This window comes from Schistocerca americana, chromosome 3, assembly GCF_021461395.2.
Source record: "Schistocerca americana isolate TAMUIC-IGC-003095 chromosome 3, iqSchAmer2.1, whole genome shotgun sequence".
Taxonomy (NCBI): Eukaryota; Metazoa; Arthropoda; class Insecta; order Orthoptera; family Acrididae; genus Schistocerca; species Schistocerca americana.
In genome coordinates this window covers 637325866-637344070 of record NC_060121.1, presented here as the reverse complement: position 1 = coordinate 637344070, position 18205 = coordinate 637325866, and the positions used below count along the sequence as shown (strand labels likewise).

General features: G+C 44.1%; 1 protein-coding gene across 1 annotated transcript in view; it reads right to left on the bottom strand.

Annotated features, from left to right (window-relative positions):
- The window catches only part of LOC124605591 (methionine--tRNA ligase, mitochondrial), a 75228-nt gene that overhangs the window by 36328 nt on the left and 20695 nt on the right, over positions 1–18205 (bottom strand). Inside the window, exon 4 of the mRNA XM_047137378.1 lies at positions 534–786. Coding sequence (XP_046993334.1) covers positions 534–786 — 253 coding nt within the window. The remainder of the gene's footprint in view (positions 1–533; positions 787–18205) is intronic.

The following is an 18205-nucleotide window of genomic DNA, read 5'->3' as shown; positions in this document are numbered from 1 at the left end:
ATGAATTTCTCTGCTTCACAATATACTTATTTTGTCATAAAGTTTGTTGTAAATAATCCACAGCAGTTCAAAAGGAGCAATGACATATATAATTATACTAACAGACAGAAAAATGACACTCATTAGTCCACATTAAGTTTGTCTTTAGCACAAAAAAGGATGCACAATGCCCCAACTAAAATTTTTAATCACTTATCCAGTGGTATAAAATGTCTGACAGACAGCAAAGTACAATTTGAAAATAAACTGCAAACGTTTCCCTCAAAAGCTCCTCTTATTCTGTAGAAAATTTCTATTCTAATGTTTAAAAGGCGGTAAGTAGGTATTACTAACTCAAATCTACATATTTTTATAAAAATCTTACAACTTTTCAGCATGTAGCCATATTTACAAATTAATTTTTTATGTGAATGTAAGATTACTCTCTCCACATCATTATGATTTTTCGTGCATAATTATCAATGGAACATGAAACAAACAAAACTAACTACACATCTGCAAACACAACCATTCTTCCCTCATGAGTTACTCACTTCAGTATGTCTTTCCCAACAACCTGCACATCTGGCGGCCAAGCAAAGTCATGTTCAGGATAACCCGTAACAGTGAGATAGTTTACAAGGGCATCTAGCCAAACATAAACTGTATGATTAGGGTCATCTGGTACAGGTATGCCCCATGGAACACGTTCCCTTGGGCGAGAAATTGAAAGATCTTGCAGCACTGAACCTTCATGGACCATTTTTTCCAGTTGTTTTCTGAATTTGGAGGGCTGTACAGAATTTTCTGTGAAAATAAAATATTTGAACTGCAGTAAATTAACAATTCAGCACAAATTAAATATTAGATTAAATATTCTTAAAATGTAAACTGATGCAATGTATAATGTTTAAATCTTTCACACTACGTACATCAAATCAAAGTAATGTCTTTTTACTATAAATGTCCAATCTCCAAAATTGCAGGTACATGTTTGCAATCCTGATGTCAGAGTAAAGCAGCAGCAGCACTAAAGGAGCCAAAACAAAACAGTGAAGCTACTGATGAAGCGGAGTATCACATAGTAATCCATTTTCAACAGTACTGGAAATGTTGCAGCTGCTGAATAATAATAATAATAATAATAATAATAATTATTATTATTATTATTATTATTATTATTATTAACATGCAACTTTTTCTTTAATGCAACTTTTTTTTGAGGTGATAGTAGTAACTTTGTTGTTGTTGTTGTTGTCTTCAGTCCTGAGACTGGTTTGAAGCAGCACCCAAATAAATGGCAGTACAGTGAGGCCACATTTTTTGTAAGTGCTGCTGGAAGGATATCAAGAGTGTGCCCCCTCCCCCACATACACACTTCTGTGATGAGCAGAATAGTGCAGGGCCTTCCTCACTCACTGTATAGTCTCTGGTTAATGTATTTTGTTCAAAGTAGAAGTGACATGTGGTTATAACAAATACTTAAATGCTGTGTTTGATTGAAATGGCCTTATATATATAGACATGTTGCTAGCTGACACTGGCAGTGAATGCAAACAGGTCAACACTAACCCAACTCAACTACATTCTATTGAGTACTCCACTCCCAGCAGACTCCACTACAAGTGCCATTTACAATGGACACAATAGATGGAAAATAATATTTTTTATAGTGTACATGCATTTTCAGGTGAATGAAACAAATGTAGAGGGCAATCTACAAGATGTATCACTGCTCCTTTGTCATAACTGAGAGGTAGTTGAAGTAATGTACTTTGATAAGAAATCACATTTCATTTACCTTCTATGCAGATACCTTTTTTTCCATGTACCAACAAAAATTCAATTTGCGCTCTTTCAGTAACACATCTTTCAGCAACTGGACACGAAAAAAAAATAGAAAAAAAAGAATTCTGGGAATTTACAAATCACTACCTTTTGCATGTTATCCAATGAATGATACTGAGAAAAGTTGAGAAAGTGTGAAGAGGACTTCACCCCATCATGTTATGAACCAGGAGTGGTTCAATGAATTTTGTTGCAAACCACGTATCTGGCAGACAAATATGTTAATGGAAAGTCCTGGTAGAATACAGATAATTTAACAGCAAATAGTAGAGGCATTGGATCATTGACAGACACTTTAAAAAAAGGACTAAAAACTTGACAGCTTTCAGAGGAATCCTTTTCTGAGCTTGAGTACGTATTGAAGTGTTGACATACTGAGGGTCAGGTGTTCTGTTAGTTATCAGCATCGTCCATGCACAATATTTCAAAAATTTGACTCATTTTCCTGATTAGGTGCTATCTGAGACCAATAATCAATAGTGGAACAGGTCCAACCTCTATACCTACTGCCTTGTCCTACCATGGTCGGTTCTAGGTGCTCTGTCTACAGTCCTTTCCCATTAGAGGTCTTCTGAGAACAGTAGGACCTGTTCCAGTCAACTAATAGTGTCAGGTAGCACCTGATGAATACAAGTCACGTTGTTGAAGTATTGTGCATGGATGACACTGATATCTGACTGAACATGCAATGCCTCAATATATCAGTAGGACAGTAGCTACAATTTCTAACCATTTACAACAGGCAGTTATCATGTGATCATATCTAAGCAGCATTTGCTGATGTTCAAGTCAAATCTGAGTAAATTTTTAAGGCACCATTTCACAGTGGATGAAATGTTGATTCATTACTTCCAGACCATGAGCAAGGAATAGCCAAAGACAAGATTCACCTTTGAAAAGAGTACCAAACATACTGAAAATTCTTTCGGCACTGAAAAGGTTATGAGAACATATTCTAGGACATTAATGGTATATTTTTTACCAGCTAACTGGAAATGGAGATGTGAGAATTGCACATCTATATTTTCTCACTCTCATCACTGGGAGCCAAATACTTCATAGTGAAATCTACAAAACTTTGCGGCAAGGGTACAAGACACAGGCAAGTATGTTATTAAGGTGCAGGATAGCTTTCTTCACTGCAAGATGCAGACACTTACAGACATACTTCAGTCTGTCCAGTAGTGATGTGAATACTCCCCGGTGATGGTCCGCCTTTGTGAAAGTAGATTCGGAGCACTACACCATGTGAATACCATGTAGCTGTAGCCATAGCTTCTCCCAAAGATAGAACTGTTTGTGCTTTCTTTCTTGTTTTATAACATATTATTTCGACTGCTCCTTCATCTCTGGCATGTAGTGACGAATCCTCGTTTCACTTACTGTTATGAAACATTAGAGAAACTCACTGGAATTGTGTTTTAATAAGCATGGACACTTTTAAGCTCTATTCATAACAGTGTAATGTGGCAGCTGGAGACCACGTATTATAGTATATGATACATCCCATTAAAAAACATCCTAAATACTGTAACTCTGTTACATAACTGCTGTACAACAACATTCGAAACAATATTTTATTTACACAAGAAAATTTTTAGTAGGATGGAACAAGACAATGGAGCTATATGATCAACTTGTAAAGAGTTTTTACTTTAATAGTCTTCAGTATGACTTGAAACACTATTTTTCACACAAAAAGATAATGCTTTAGCATTGGAGTCACCACTATTGTAACAAAGCAGAATACCAATCTAAAGGGTGTTTCAAAATGAACGTACCAGTGTTAAGGCATTATAGCATTTATTATGTTAAACTTGCAATTGTAAATAATACACCAAATGAAAGAGCAACTCAAACAGGTTTGTTTGTATACCTATGCACAATGGGAAGAGTATGGAATGTCAAAGAGTGACTGAAAAACATGTTGAACAAGTGCTGGTCTTTCAGGCTTAGCCTCAAGAAATATCACTGTGGAAAGTTTATGGGCCTTTCTTTTTCAGTGAATCAACTGTAACTGATGTTTATCATCTTGATATGCTACAACTATGGCCTGTGCCTCAATGGGAAGAAGCTGAACAACACATCTTTATTTGGGAACAAGATGGTGCACCGCCTCACCAGGAAACTCAGTATATGACTGGTTAAACAATGTTGTATCTGACCGGTGGATTGGGCACGAGGGGCTGGTGGAGACAGCATTTAATGCATGGCCTCCACATTCACACGCAATCTGAAGTGATCATGAGTATGTGTTTCCGATGCCAGCTGATCTATCTGATTTTAGAGACAGTGTTATAGCAACAGTTACTCCTGACACATTGATCAAGGTTTCACAACTTGCCTATCGACCTGATGTTTGATCGGTGTTCACACTGAATAATTGTAAGAAAAACTGTTTGTGTTTCTCTTTCATTTGGTGTATTATTTATAATTATAAGGTGAATGTAATATGAGCTACAAAGTCTTAAAACTCATATTTATTTTGAAATGCACTGTATTTTTAACGAATATTTACATGTTTCAATATTAACTGTTAAAGAGATTTATTTCATGAAATTCAGTATGGAAAGCTTTGCATTTTATAAAACAATCAATTAAAATATATTTTTATTTTCTGCTGACCATGTACAAATGTTTTACCATTATAATTTACATGAACTAATAATTTTAACAAAACCCTAGCAACCTAAAGCTCTAGCAGCATGGAAAGCAGCTCAGAACCGTAACCAGGTCGCAGCCACGGTCTGTCCTCCAGACAACGTCCCTGCCAAAACTGCAGTTCAGCAGATGCTGGCACTTCCATACCACACCCATGTGTCAATGACCTGGGAGTAGAATAGCCTTCAGAAAGCTTCAGCAGTTTGAACAACTGTCACACAACGACAGCCAGATCCTAATCATCGGCCTCTGTCCAAAAGTTGCCAGGCAAGACAAAAACACAGCTCTTCCATGAACTCAGACCTGGGCTGCAGTATTTAAACCCACAGGCCCAATCCATCGTCAATTAGTGCAGCTGGGTCCAACTTTGATGTACAGCCTGTGCCAGTTGTCGCTGCACTTTTGACACAGTTACGTTTGCCATCTCTGGGTCGTGAAGTAGCGACTGCCATCTGGCTACATGAGCCTAGAGAAAACAACACTTCCCGCTACCTGCATAGTCCAGACCAAACCATGAGTTCCAGGCAACACAGCAATGGCCGTTGCCTGCTACGGCTCTCGAGCCTGCAGTTCCATATTCACCGTCCAAGTGTAACCTTGGCTAATACCTGGCTCATGGCCATCCACCATCTACTAGCTGCTTGCTGCACATGCACTGGTTTGCATTCACGTATGATTGTTAACAAAGGGTTTTGGTAACAGATTGGCTGACTACATCGTCTGCACCTCCATCCATCTCCAGCAGAGAATTACTTGCCCACACCTTCCCAAAGCAAGAATCTGTTAGACTTGTCAGAACAACTGTTGGAGGCTGTAACGGTGGACCAGCAGAGGGCAGAACTGAAGATGATGCAGCAGCAGTGGCAATTAGCACAAGTTTTCAAATAAGTGTCAACGTTAAGTTGTTTTTTGGGTCTATCAGGTCTTGTTTTATTTCTTTCCTTTTCTTTCTGTTTGTGTTTATTATATGCCTGTGGTGGTAATAGCAATTGAAAATGTCTATGGTGAGAAAGTAACAACCCAGGAGGTGATTCAGCATTTGCTGGATAATGCAGGCAAAATTTAAGCGGATAACGAGGCTTTCCATAAGAAAGAATATCAGCTAAAGGGTGAAAGAAGAGAAAAGTCAACTTCTAGCATGTCTCCGCCCTTCTTCAAAGCTAGTACTGCCTTATTGGTGACTCCATTTACAAATAAGTCTGAGGAAGATGGAAGATGTTTTTTATCTATTTTGATAGTTTACATGCATCCACTAAGTTAGGGAACTGGAGTAGCAAGCAGTTGTTAAGTGTGGCTTGTTTTAAAAAAGTACAGAATGCTAGAGCATAGGCAATGCACAATGGGAAGCTGTGGGATACTCAGTCCCTTGCACTCCAGAATGGATTAGTAGATAGTTACAGAACGAAGATACTTCTAGGTATTATAGTGAACAACCTACCTGAATAGAACAAAAACAAGAATTGGTAAAAAGTTTTGTAGACCAGGACAGTCTGTCAGCTTAACTGCACTAAGGGGAAAGTTGGTTGGTTGGTTGGTTGGTTTAGGGGATTCAAGGGACCAGACTGCAACGGTCATCGGTCCCTTTTTCCAAATACTAAAAATACCCAAAGAGAATAAAAAAACATTCAACAGAATAGTAGACAGATGACACAGAACAAGAGAAACGTAGACAAGGACCAGACAAAACGAAATAAAAGCACACAGAGTGTGACGGTGGTTGGCCGACCATAGGAACAAAAAAAGGAGAAGCCAACCACCGAGAAACACATTAAAAACTCAGTTTAAAATCAAACGCCAAAGCCCCGAATCAACACAAAAAACATAACAAACCCTCAAATTAAATGATAAAAAACCCCTGCCCGAATAAAACGTAAAACCAAGCATGCCATGGCAGATCATCAGTTAAAAGGGCAGGGAGCGTATCAGGCAGCCCAAACGTCTGCCTGACCACAGTTAAAAGGGGACAGGCCAACAAAATGTGGGCCACTGTCAAAGCCGCCCCACAACGACACAGAGGAGGGTCCTCCCGACGCAGTAAATAACTGTGTCAGCCGGGTGTGGCCAATGCGGAGCCGACAAAGAACAACTGAATCTCTGCGAGTGGCTCGCATGGATGACAGCCACACACTCGTCGTCGCCTTGATAGCACGGAGTTTGTTTGGCATGGGCAGATTGCGCCATTCAGTGTCCCAAAGCGAGAGAACTTCGCGGCATAAGACTGCCCGCAAATCAGTCTCCAGAAGGCCAATCTCCAGAGATGCTTTACTGGTGGCCTCTTTCGCCAGGCGGTCAACATTTTCATTGCCGGGTATCCCAACATGGCTGGGGGTCCACAGATTGGCCACAACAGGCAAGAGTATGCAGGGACACCTGGATGGCCATCACCAGGTGAGAATGAGGGAAACACTGGTCGAGAGCTCGTAAACCACTCGGAATCGCTACAGACGAAGGACTCACCTGAGCAGGAGCAGATATACTCTAGGGCTCGAAAGATGGTGACCAGCTCAGCAGTGTAAACACTGCAGCCAGCCGGCAATGAACGTTGTTTGGAATGATCCCCTAGAGTTAGCGCATAACCGACACGACCAGCAACCATCGAACCGTCAGTGTAAAACACGCCAGAGCCCTGATACGTGGCTAAGATGGAATAAAAGCGGCGGCGGAAGGCCTCCGCAGGGACTGAGTCCTTCGGGCCCTGTGCCAATTCGAGCCGAAGGCAAGGGCGAGGCACACACCACAGGGGTGTATGCAGAGGGGACCGGAAAGGAGGTGGAACAGGGAAAACCCCTAGCTCAGAGAGAAGCTCTTTGACGCGGACGGCGATCGGATAACCCAACCGGGGCCGACATTCTGGGAGATGGACGACTGACTGCGGCAACAGGAGACGATAATTTGGATTCCCGGGCAAGCTAAAAACATGGGCACCATAAGCAGCCAGTAGCTGTTGGCGTCGTAACCGCAGTGGAGGAACACAAGCCTCCACAAGTATGCTGTCCACAGGGCTGGTCCGGAAAGCACCAGTGGCAAGGCGTATCCCGCTGTGGAGGATTTGGTCCAGCACCCGCAACGCAGATGGGGATGCTGAACCATAAGCCAGGCTCTCATAATCCAGACGGGACTGGATTAACGCCTGGTAGAGCCGTAAGAGTGTAGATCGGTCAGCAGCCCAGCTGGGGTGGCTCAAGCATCGCAGAGCATTTAGATGCCACCAACACGTCTGTTTAAGCTGCTGAATATGAGGCAGCCAAGTCAACTGGGCATCAAAAACAACTCACAAAAACCTGTGTGTCTCCACTACAGCAAGAAGTTTGCCAGTAAGATAAAGCCACGGCTCAGGGTGGACTGTTCGGCGTCGGCAGAAATGCATAACGCAGGTCTTGGTAGCCGAAAACTGGAAACCATGCGCTACAGCCTAAGACTGCGCCTTACGGATAGCGCCCTGTAGCTGATGTTCAGCAGCTGCAATGCCAATAGGCAGAAGTTATCAGCATACAGGGAAGCGGAGACAGAATTTCCCACCACTGCAGCGAGTCCGTTTATTGCAATTAAAAGCAGGCAGACACTGAGGACAGATCCCTGCGGTACCCCGTTCTCCTGGACTCGGGAGGAACTATGGGAGGCAGCGACTTGCATGCAGAAGGTACGATATGACAGAAAATTTCAGATAAAGATCGGCAGAGGGCCCCAAAGACCCCATCTATGAAGCGTAGAAAGGATGTGGTGACGCCATGTCGTATCGTACGCCTTCCGCATGTCGAAAAAGACAGTGACCAGGTGCTGATGGTGGGCAAAGGCATTACGGATGGCCGGCTCCAGGCTCACCAGATTGTCGGCGGCGGAGCGGCCTTTACGGAACCCACCCTGAGACGGAGCCAGAAGGCCCCGAGACTCCAGTACCCAATTAAAGTGCCGGCTCACCATCCGTTCAAGCAACTTGCAAAGAACATTGGTGAGGTAAATGGGACGGTAGCTGTCCACCTCCAAAGGGTTCCTGCCAGGTTTCAGAATGGGGATAACAATACTTTCCCGTCATTGCGACGGAAACTCACCCTCGACCCAGATACGGTTGTAAAGGTCGAGGAGCCGTCGCTGGCAGTCCACTGAAAGGTGTTTCAGCATCTGACAGTGGATGCGATCTGGCCCAGGAGCGGTGTCAGGGCAAGCGGCTAGGGCACTGCGAAATTCCCACTCACTGAATGGAACATTGTACGATTCTGGATGGTGGGTGCGAAACGAAAGGCTCAGACGTTCCATCCGCTCTTTAATGAAGCGGAAGGCCAGGGGGTAATTCGCGGAAGTGGAACTCAGAGCAAAATGCTCTGCCAAGAGGTTTGCAATGACGTCGGAGTCAGTACAAACTGCTCCATTCAGTGAGAGCGCAGGGACGCTGACAGGGGTTCGATAGCCATAGAGGCGTCGAATCTTGACCCAGACCTGCAATGGAGAGACATGGAGGCCAATGGTGGAAACATACCGCTCCCAGCACTCCTGCTTGCGCTGGCAGATAAGGCGGCGGCCCCGCGCATGCAGCCGTTTGAAGGCAATGAAGTGTTCTATAGAGGGATGTCGCTTATGACGCTGGAGCACCCGCCGGCGATCTTTAATCACTTCAGCGATCTCAGGCGACCACCAAGGCACAGTCCTCCGCCGAGGGGACCCAGAAGAACGGGGAATGACAGATTCTGCGGCAGTAACGATGCTGGTGGTGACAGAGTGAACCACCGCATCAATGTCGTCATTAGAGAGAGGCTCAATAGTGGCAATGGAGGAGAACAAGTCCCAGTCAGCCTTATTCATAGCCCATCTGCTGGGGCGCCCAGAAGAGTGACGCCGTGGCAGTGACAGAAGGATCGGAAAGTGGTAACTACCACACAGGTCGTCATGCACACTCCATTGAAAAGACGGTAAGAGGCTAGGGCTGCAGATCGAAAGGTCAATGGCGGAGTATGTGCCATGCGCTACACTGAAGTGTGTGAAGGCACCATCATTTAAAATCGAAAGATCGAGCTGCGCCTATAAATGTTCAACCGTGGGGCCTCGACCTGTTACCACTGACCCACCCCACAGAGGGTTATGAGCGTTAAAGTTGCCCAGCAACAAGAAAGGTGGTGGCAATTTGGCTATCAGCGCAGCCAGGACATGCTGCGCGATATCACCATCCGGTGGAAGGTAAATACTGCAGACGGTAACAGCCTGTGGCATCCACACACGAACAGCAATAGCCTCTAAAGCTGTTTGTAGAGGGACAGACTCGCTGTGAAGAGAGTTAAGGACATAGATGCAGACGCCACCAGACACCCTTTCATAAGCTGGCCGATTCTTATAATAATCCCGATAGCCATGGAGGGCGGGGATTCGCATTGCGGGAAACCAAGTTTCCTGAAGAGCAATGCAGAAGAAAGGGTGAAGGCTGATAAGTTGTCGGAGCTCAGCTAGATGATGGAAGAAACGGCTGCAGTTCCACTGGAGGATGAAATTGTCCATGGCTCTGAAAGGCGTGAAGGGACTGGGAAGGCAGTTTACGCCGCTTGTTCACTCGCTGCCACCAATTCAGCACCAGCGCGTGTGACATCCATGGTGGCTGAGGGACCAGCGAGATCCAGGTCTTCAGCAGACGCCAGAGTCTCGACCTAGTCCTCAGACGCTGAGCTTGTAGGAAGCGGTGGGACGAGTGCCACCGCAATGTCGGTATTCTTCGGAACCTTTTTCTTTTTAAGTTTATCTCGCTGTGCCTTCTGTGTTTCAGGCTGGGAGGGCTTCACTGGGTCAGTTTCAGGGATGGACGACGACCGTGAGGCCCTACGACCAGGGACCGGTGGTTGCTTGAGCCACTTGCGGGTGTCCGCTTTTATACCGATCGGAACTTGCGAAGGGAGGTCCCCAAGGGACCCCTACCTGGCAAGAGGAGCCGAAGAAGACTTACGCTTCTCCGGCTGGGAAGGGGGAACTCATGTCCCTGATGGTTGGGGGGGGGGGGGGGGGTGTTGCTCCTGAAGTAGATGGAGCAGGAGCAACAGGGAGTTTAGTGCCCCCACCATCAAGCAGGCAGGTGTGGTCCTTCGACTGAGAGCTGACTGGAAGTACTGGAGCTGTAGCAGGAGTGACAGTTGCAGCATAAGAAGATGTCATACACACTCGATGAAGCCGATCATATTTCCGCTTAGCCTCAGTGTACGTCAGTCAGTCCAGGGTCTTGATTTCCATTATTTTCCTTTCCTTCTGCAGAATCGGAAAGTCCGGCGAGCAAGGGTGATGGTGCCCTCCGCAGCTGACACACATGGGAGGCGGGGCACAGGGAGTATCAGGATGGGATGGTCGACCACATTCGCGACATACGAGGCTTGAAGCACAGCGTGAAGACATATGGCCGAACTTCCAACACTTGAAGCACCGCATTGCGGGGAGGGATATATGGCTTGACATCACAACGGTACACCATCATCTTGACCTTCTCAGGTAATGTGTCACCCTCGAAGGCCAAGATGAAGGCACAGGTGGCAACTTGATGATCCCTCGGACCCCAGTGGACGCGCCTGGCGAAATGGACACCTCGTCGCTCTAAGTTGGTGCGCAGCTCGTCATCGGACTGTAAAAGGAGATCCCTGTGGAAAATAATGCCCTGGACCATATTTAAGCTTTTATGGGGCATGATATTAACTGAAACATCCCCCAGCTGTTTACAAGCGAGCAAGGCCCGTGACTGCGCAGGGGATTCTGTTTTTATCAAGACTGAACCGGACCGCATTTTGTACAAGCCCTCCACCTCCCAAACTTGTCCTCTAAATGGTCAACAAAGAACTGAGGCTTCACAGATACAAAGGATTCACCATCAGCTCTGGTACAGATGAGATACCGGGGCGAATACGTTTCACTGGCATTCATAGACTTTTGTTCCTCCCACGGCGTGGCCAGGGAGGGGAACGATTTGGGGTCATACACATTAGCTCTAAAATGAGCCCTCAAACGCTTAGAGACTGCTGGCGGCTGGCCACCAGCGAGAGCTTCATTGCGGGTCATCCGCCCTGATGCCACCTACTCCAACCAATGGCCCTCCCCATGGGTGCCACCCAGCCTCAGCAAGAGCCACCTGGCAGGATGGCCATTGCCAGGAGTCCTGATACCCCAGGAGGATAGGCATCTACTCCTTGGCATACGTGGGGAGTTAACGGGGCAGGCATCAGTAGAGCGATCCCTGTGTTGTCAGGGGGCTACAACCAACAGGGTACATGGCGGTCCCACCACGACGGACTGGCTACCATGCTGGATGTTAGGTAACATGCGGTCCATGGTCGCTGTCAGTGCAGAAAGACGCACTGCACAGCGTAAGGTGGAAAGTGCACGCAGGAACGTATCCATGCCCAAGAGATGGAGAGTGGGCAGGACTGCAATGCAACGACAAATAAGCTGGCGAAAGGTCTTATCGCAAATGGACACAATGCACCAAGTAAGGCGCCCTTCCCCAATCGGTTCGCTCTTCGGAAGAATTTGGAGATATGGAGGTCAAACCCAACAGGGGACCATCACATAAGGCCGAAATGTTTGAGCCTCCTTTTAGTCGCCTCTTACGACAGGCAGGAATACTGCGGGCCTATTCTTACCCCCGAACCCACAGGGAAACTAAGAGGAAAGATGATGCATCTGAACAGAAGTAATAGAGTGTACATAAAGACATTGCTGGAGGAATATGTGATTTTATTTAACCCAGCTAGACCATTACTCAGCTATGTCAGTAGTGCAGCACAGAATTCCCGCAAGAAACCATACTGGGAACTCCATCATCTACAACCATTGATGAAGGAGTTTATTGATCAACAGCTCCAGGATGGAATTATAGAAGAAAGTGCCAGCACCTGACCAGTGCCAGTAGTCATCAAGCCAAAGAAATTCTCTGATGGTAAGAAGGCTTTCAGACTTTGCTGTGATTATAGGTACGTAAACTAGATAACATCTAATGCAAACCCCATGCCAAACATTACAGGGACATAACCAAATCTGGGGCATTGCTGTCATTTTACCACAAGGGTTTTAAACATTTCAGCCCATACATAAGTCATGCCAGCAAGCTTGGGAAAAAAGTACTGAGCAGGCTCACAGTTCTATCTTAGCAGAACACAGTGTACAACATGCCAAAGAGTGCTACATTGCAGCAAATTTCTGGTAGCTAAAAATGTAACAAGATGTAAAGCACTACATAAAGAACACCATTCCATGTGTGCTCAAAGAACTGACGTAAGTTGTCAGCAGATTACCACAAGTGGATGGACTATTCCAAATGATTGAACTAGATGTCTACAGCCCCTTCACATCAGCACCAGCATGGAATCAATATGAGGTCTGTCAAAAAAATATCCAATCTTTGATTCTCCTGCGCAAAATTGAGACGATAGTGCGGCACCACTGTACACAGTTAAGGAAGAGACCTCTATGCGCATGCGTGAATTTTGTCCCCGCATTCTAGTGCATCAGTCGCTGCCTGTCGGTCGCTGAGTGAGGTGCTATGCAAAATGTTTGTCAGATAACCGATTCTCTCAAGGTGACTGAACATGTTGGGCAAAGATACTGCATCAAATTTTGTCAAAATCCTGATGATTCTCAAAGCGAAACAATTCATAAGACTCAGCAGGTGTTTGGAGAAGATGCAATGGGTGTAACACAAATTAAGGAGTGGTTCAACTGATTCAAAAATGGCCACACATCAGCAGAGAGTGACCACTGTTCTGGCAGGCCCCAAACTGCTTGGAGTGCAGATGTTGTTGAGAGGGTGCAAAATTTTGTGATGGCAGATTGTCATTTGACCGTGCGGGAGATTGCCCAAGAGGTTGGAGTGAGTAAAGATTTTGCATTTGCACGATGATTTGAACATGCACCGAGTGGCTGCAAAATTCGTGCTCAAGCTGTTCTCACCAGAACAAAAAGACCTCCGTTTTGACATTGCACAGGACCTTCTGGACACCACCAACACTGATCCTGGGTTTCTGAACACCGTGATAACTGGAGATGAGTCATGGCTGTATGGGTACAACCCAGAAAGAAAAAGACAGTCATCGCAATGGAAGCATCCCGAGTCTCCAAGGCAGAAGAAAGTAGGGCAGCTGCGAAGCAAAATCAAGATGATGCTGACTGTCTTCTTTGATGTCTGTAGAATTGTGCATTACGAATACGCACCAGAAAGACAAACAATGACAAAGGAGTACTATCAAGATGTTCTCCGATGACTCGCAGACGCAGTTCGGCACAAAAGACCAGACACGTGGACAGCGAATAAGTGGCAACTGTACCACAACAACGCCCTTGCACATTCATCCCACTTGATCCAAAATATCTTGGCCAAACATGGAAGTACAGCCATTCACCTAACTCCCTACTCTCCAAACATGACTCCTTGTGACTGCTGGTTGTTTCCAGAATTGAAGACACCACTGAAAGGATCCCATTTTGAGAGTAGAGAAGAGATAATGTGGAACATGACAACAGAGCTGAACATCATTCCAAAATAAGACTTCCAGAGCTGTTTCCAGCAGAGGAAGGATCAGTGGTCTAAGTGTGTGCAAGGACAAGGGGCCTACTTTGAAGGGGATTATGGTCCCAGCCCCATCAGGTATCCGAAATATTTTCTCTGGACAAAGATGGGATACTTTTTAGACAGCCCTCCTACGTGTTAACTATAATTAATAATTTTTCACTTTACTTGGCCATTATCGACATTAGGAAACAGTGGTACAGGTTATTGTTTATCAATGGTCATTGAAATTTGGAACACCAGAAACTGTAAAAACTAACCCAGGCACTAACTTTATGTCAGAGTTCTCGAGGTAATTATGCCAACTAGTACACTTATAGAAGTTATGAACTAATGCACCAGAGCAGCAACTGAATGGCAGAAATGAAAGGGTTCACAAGGCAGTGGGGAAAATGTTAAGTTATGATGTAAATAGTACACATGATAATTGGGACACTTTCCTACCATTCATTGTGGCTGCATACAAATTGAAAATTCATGAAAACATTGGCCTATCTCTCTACAAGGGTTTTTGGCCAAAAGATGCCCTCCCCTTTCAAATTATGCCAACCTACCCTGGGAAAGGCTATACCCTTCACTCAAAATTTTGCTAAAAAGTTACAAAGTATCCAGCATCAGCTTAAAAAGATGAATACAAAGATTCTAAAATAGCAGGAAGGCACCCACAACAAAAAAGTGAAATTGAATAAGCACAGCATCGGGCAGTGGGTAATGTTATCTAGCCTTACATGATGTAAGGAAAAACTAAAATGTTATTTAGCTTTGTCAAGCACCTTACCAGGTAGTCGAGGTGACAACTCTAGTTAATGTCAAACTACAACTTCCAATCTGAAGTATGGTGGTGCATATGGGAAGACTTTGTCCTTTCCAGGGTAAACTGGATGCAATGCCCAGATTACCAGCAGCTCCTACCAAAGACGGAATGGAAGTGGTTAGAGAAAGGAAGGTAGAGCTAGGAAAGTGGAGCAGGGTGTACCTGCAGTTGTTCTGTCACATTCATATGGCTTAAGACAACAAGGTGGCCTTGCAAGCTAATTTTTGTGTTTTCTGATTAGTTATTAGTGACATTTGTGAGTATATAATATCTTAGGTCTATGTTTGTGTTGCTTTTATGAGAGGGGCTCACATGAAATATTCTTGTTTACGTAATAGGTTGAAAAAATTTAATGTACAATTTATTTGTGGTGTTAGTGTAACCTCAACACATCTAATTTGGTTTCGAAGGAAAAGACACATTACTGTAGTACATTTATTCTTTTGTTAAATATATGGTAAGTAGTAGTGCAGACCTGTAATAGGAAGTGATTTGACATTAAATTAGAGATAGTGTTTTTATAGGTGTCACATTTTGGTGTTTGGGTTAATGATTCTTTATAATGGAGGCTGTCCAGGTCAGTTTAATAATTGAAGCTGATGAGGAATTTGAGGAACTTCTATTGTCCACCATGGGGTACTGCAGTGCTGAGCTAGGCAATCTATTGTCTGCCATACAAACTGCACACAAAGTCCCTAACTTAAGCGAATACACACTGTTTCACTCCGAGAAGCTTTCGACTGAATGTCACAGGAAGTATATTACTTGAGAAACTGAATTCTTTCGAAAGTTATGGTCAGACTGGTCATTCTCTGTATCAAAATCAATTACACAAAAGTGGACGCTTAGTAATAGTAGAGTAGAGTAGTGGAACGACACACATTTTACAAAAGGGAGGGTTCGGAATAAAGTAGAAAACAGTGTAAATTTACCTTGACCTCAAACAAATGTCGATGCAGTGCTGAATGCATGAGTTGGGTTCAATCACTGAAATATGTGAATTACGTCTAGGAATCACTGCCTTGCGCTGAAAATGATGAGCCTGCTCAGCACAGCATTGATAATCCAAGTATGCACAAGCCATGGCACACCACTTTGAAGCACCTTTATGGCGAAAAATGAAATGGTGTCACAAATTTGGAGAGCCTATCTGTAGCTGCAGTACCAATGAACTAAGAAAGAGTGCGCACAGTGTATACTACATGACATGCATGTTCTTAACCATGCTGGTGGCAAGTAATGGTTATACTCTAATAAGAATAGCAAATGCTTTGACTTCCAAATGTGCTTGTTCTAAATTATTTGTAAACATAACTGTACATATTATAACACTGACACTTCCTGTGCAAAGAACAAATTAAGAACTTGACCACCAATAGAGATCTTTTGCACCCATACAGGCCAAAACTCATAAATTAAAATGTTTAACATAGAAAACTGAAGATGCTGGATTGTACCACTACTGCATACTGTTGGCCAGTAATAGTGGACCACGGTAGTGTACAGTAGCAGGGCAGTTGTACAGGTACCTATAAGGTTTATCTGCACAGACAAATGAGATGTATTAATTCATAGAGGTGCCAGTTGGGAATAAGCCAAACATATTTAAATTTGTATTATGCTGCATCAATGTAATCTGAGAGGGTGGCAGAAAAATTAAAAATGATGTACCTTCAGATTTTTATACAACACCTCTCTTGTTTTAATACTTGTAACATAGCTCTTGTGTTCTTGTAAGCCGTGGTGTACGGACGTATACTTGTTCTCTAGGTGTCAACAACTAAAAAGTGGATAGCTCGTGAAAAAGAAGTATTTTAGTTCTATGACCTTCAAGCACACCTATTCCTCTCTACATGCATCACGAACTGCTGCAGCAAATCTTTGGACGCAGGGGAATAATCCTCAAGATGATGATTGCCGCATCCCATAGACACTGTCATACTAAGAGGGAGAAGAGGTAATTATTATTAATAGGAAAAGAATTTTCAAGACTAATCATTTCAAGCTCATGCTGCAAAAGATTGAAAGCAGTACCTAGCATAATGTAATGCATGGTGTTTGTGTAAAAGAAGAAAAACTTCTCCAATCGATGTGCGCTGCTGAGTACGATACTATCATCACACCTTTCTCTGTCACCAAGTTAATTGTATTTTTATATGTGTTTCACTAAAGCTGGAACTGAGCCAGTAGGAGCCACTTCACCTATTCAGAGGAAAGATGTTTTGTCCAGTGTCAAGACGAGACAAACACAAAAGTGTAGGGTCTATTAATCATTGGCACTTAGAATGCACAGCAAATGATGGTCCACCTGATGGAAATGGCAGCAAGGGACAGGAAAGGACACCAGGTGCACTCATTGTGTATGCCCGTTGGCCTCATTCAACATGTTGTTGAGGCTATTCCGGGCCATCGAGGGAACAGGGTGTAACCAACTGCAGATTGTGGCACTTGTTGGAACAAACAAAGCCTGTCATCTGGGCTTTGAGGTCACACTTTGGGTCATTGGCTCTGAGCACTATGGGACTTAACTTCTAAGGTCATCAGTCACACTTGGGTCATTCCAGCGACTGTAGGAGAAGGTTGAGAAGACCAGCCTTGTGCATGGAGTATCAATGACGCTCACAATTTGCAGTGTTGTTCCCAGAACTGATTGTGGCCCTTTGGTTCTGAGTCAAGTGGAATGACTGACAAGCTAGGTTGCAACTTCCCGGACTTGCACCCATAAGGTTGAAAACTATAGGGTCCCCATAAATTGGTCAGGTGGGCACAAAACATCAGAGGTTGCTACTCAGGTAGCTGACTGTGAATGGGGTGCACACAAGGGTTTTTTAGATTAGGCGACTCTCCATCCAATCCAGATAAAGATAGGTGTAGGAAACCCAGAAGTATCAGTGTAAGATCGAAACAAATGTCTCCTACAGGTGACAGGATTAAAACCCTTTCTGGTTAACTACCGAATCATTCACAACAAAGTGCCAGAGTTTGAAGTGCTCATGAAAAGCAGTGAGGCTCACATAATACTAGGTACAGGATGCTGGTTGAAACCTGAATTGGTAGCAGTGAGGTTTTTCTTGAAAATTTTAGTGCATATTTAAAGGACAGGCAAAAAGAAAATGGAGATGGTGTATTTGTCACAGTACACAATAAACTCAAATCCACTGAGATAGAAACTGAACATGCAATGCTTGATGCCTTTCACGACAACCACAGCAGAATATTGTCAAACGATATTTTCACACAACACCCAAAGAAATTCTGGGCATATGTAAAGGCCGTTAGTGAAACCAATGTCAGTGTCAAGTCTCTTGCAAATGAGACAGGAACTGAAATTGAAGGTAGCTAAGCAAAAGCTGAAATAATTAACTCCATTTTCAAATGTTTCT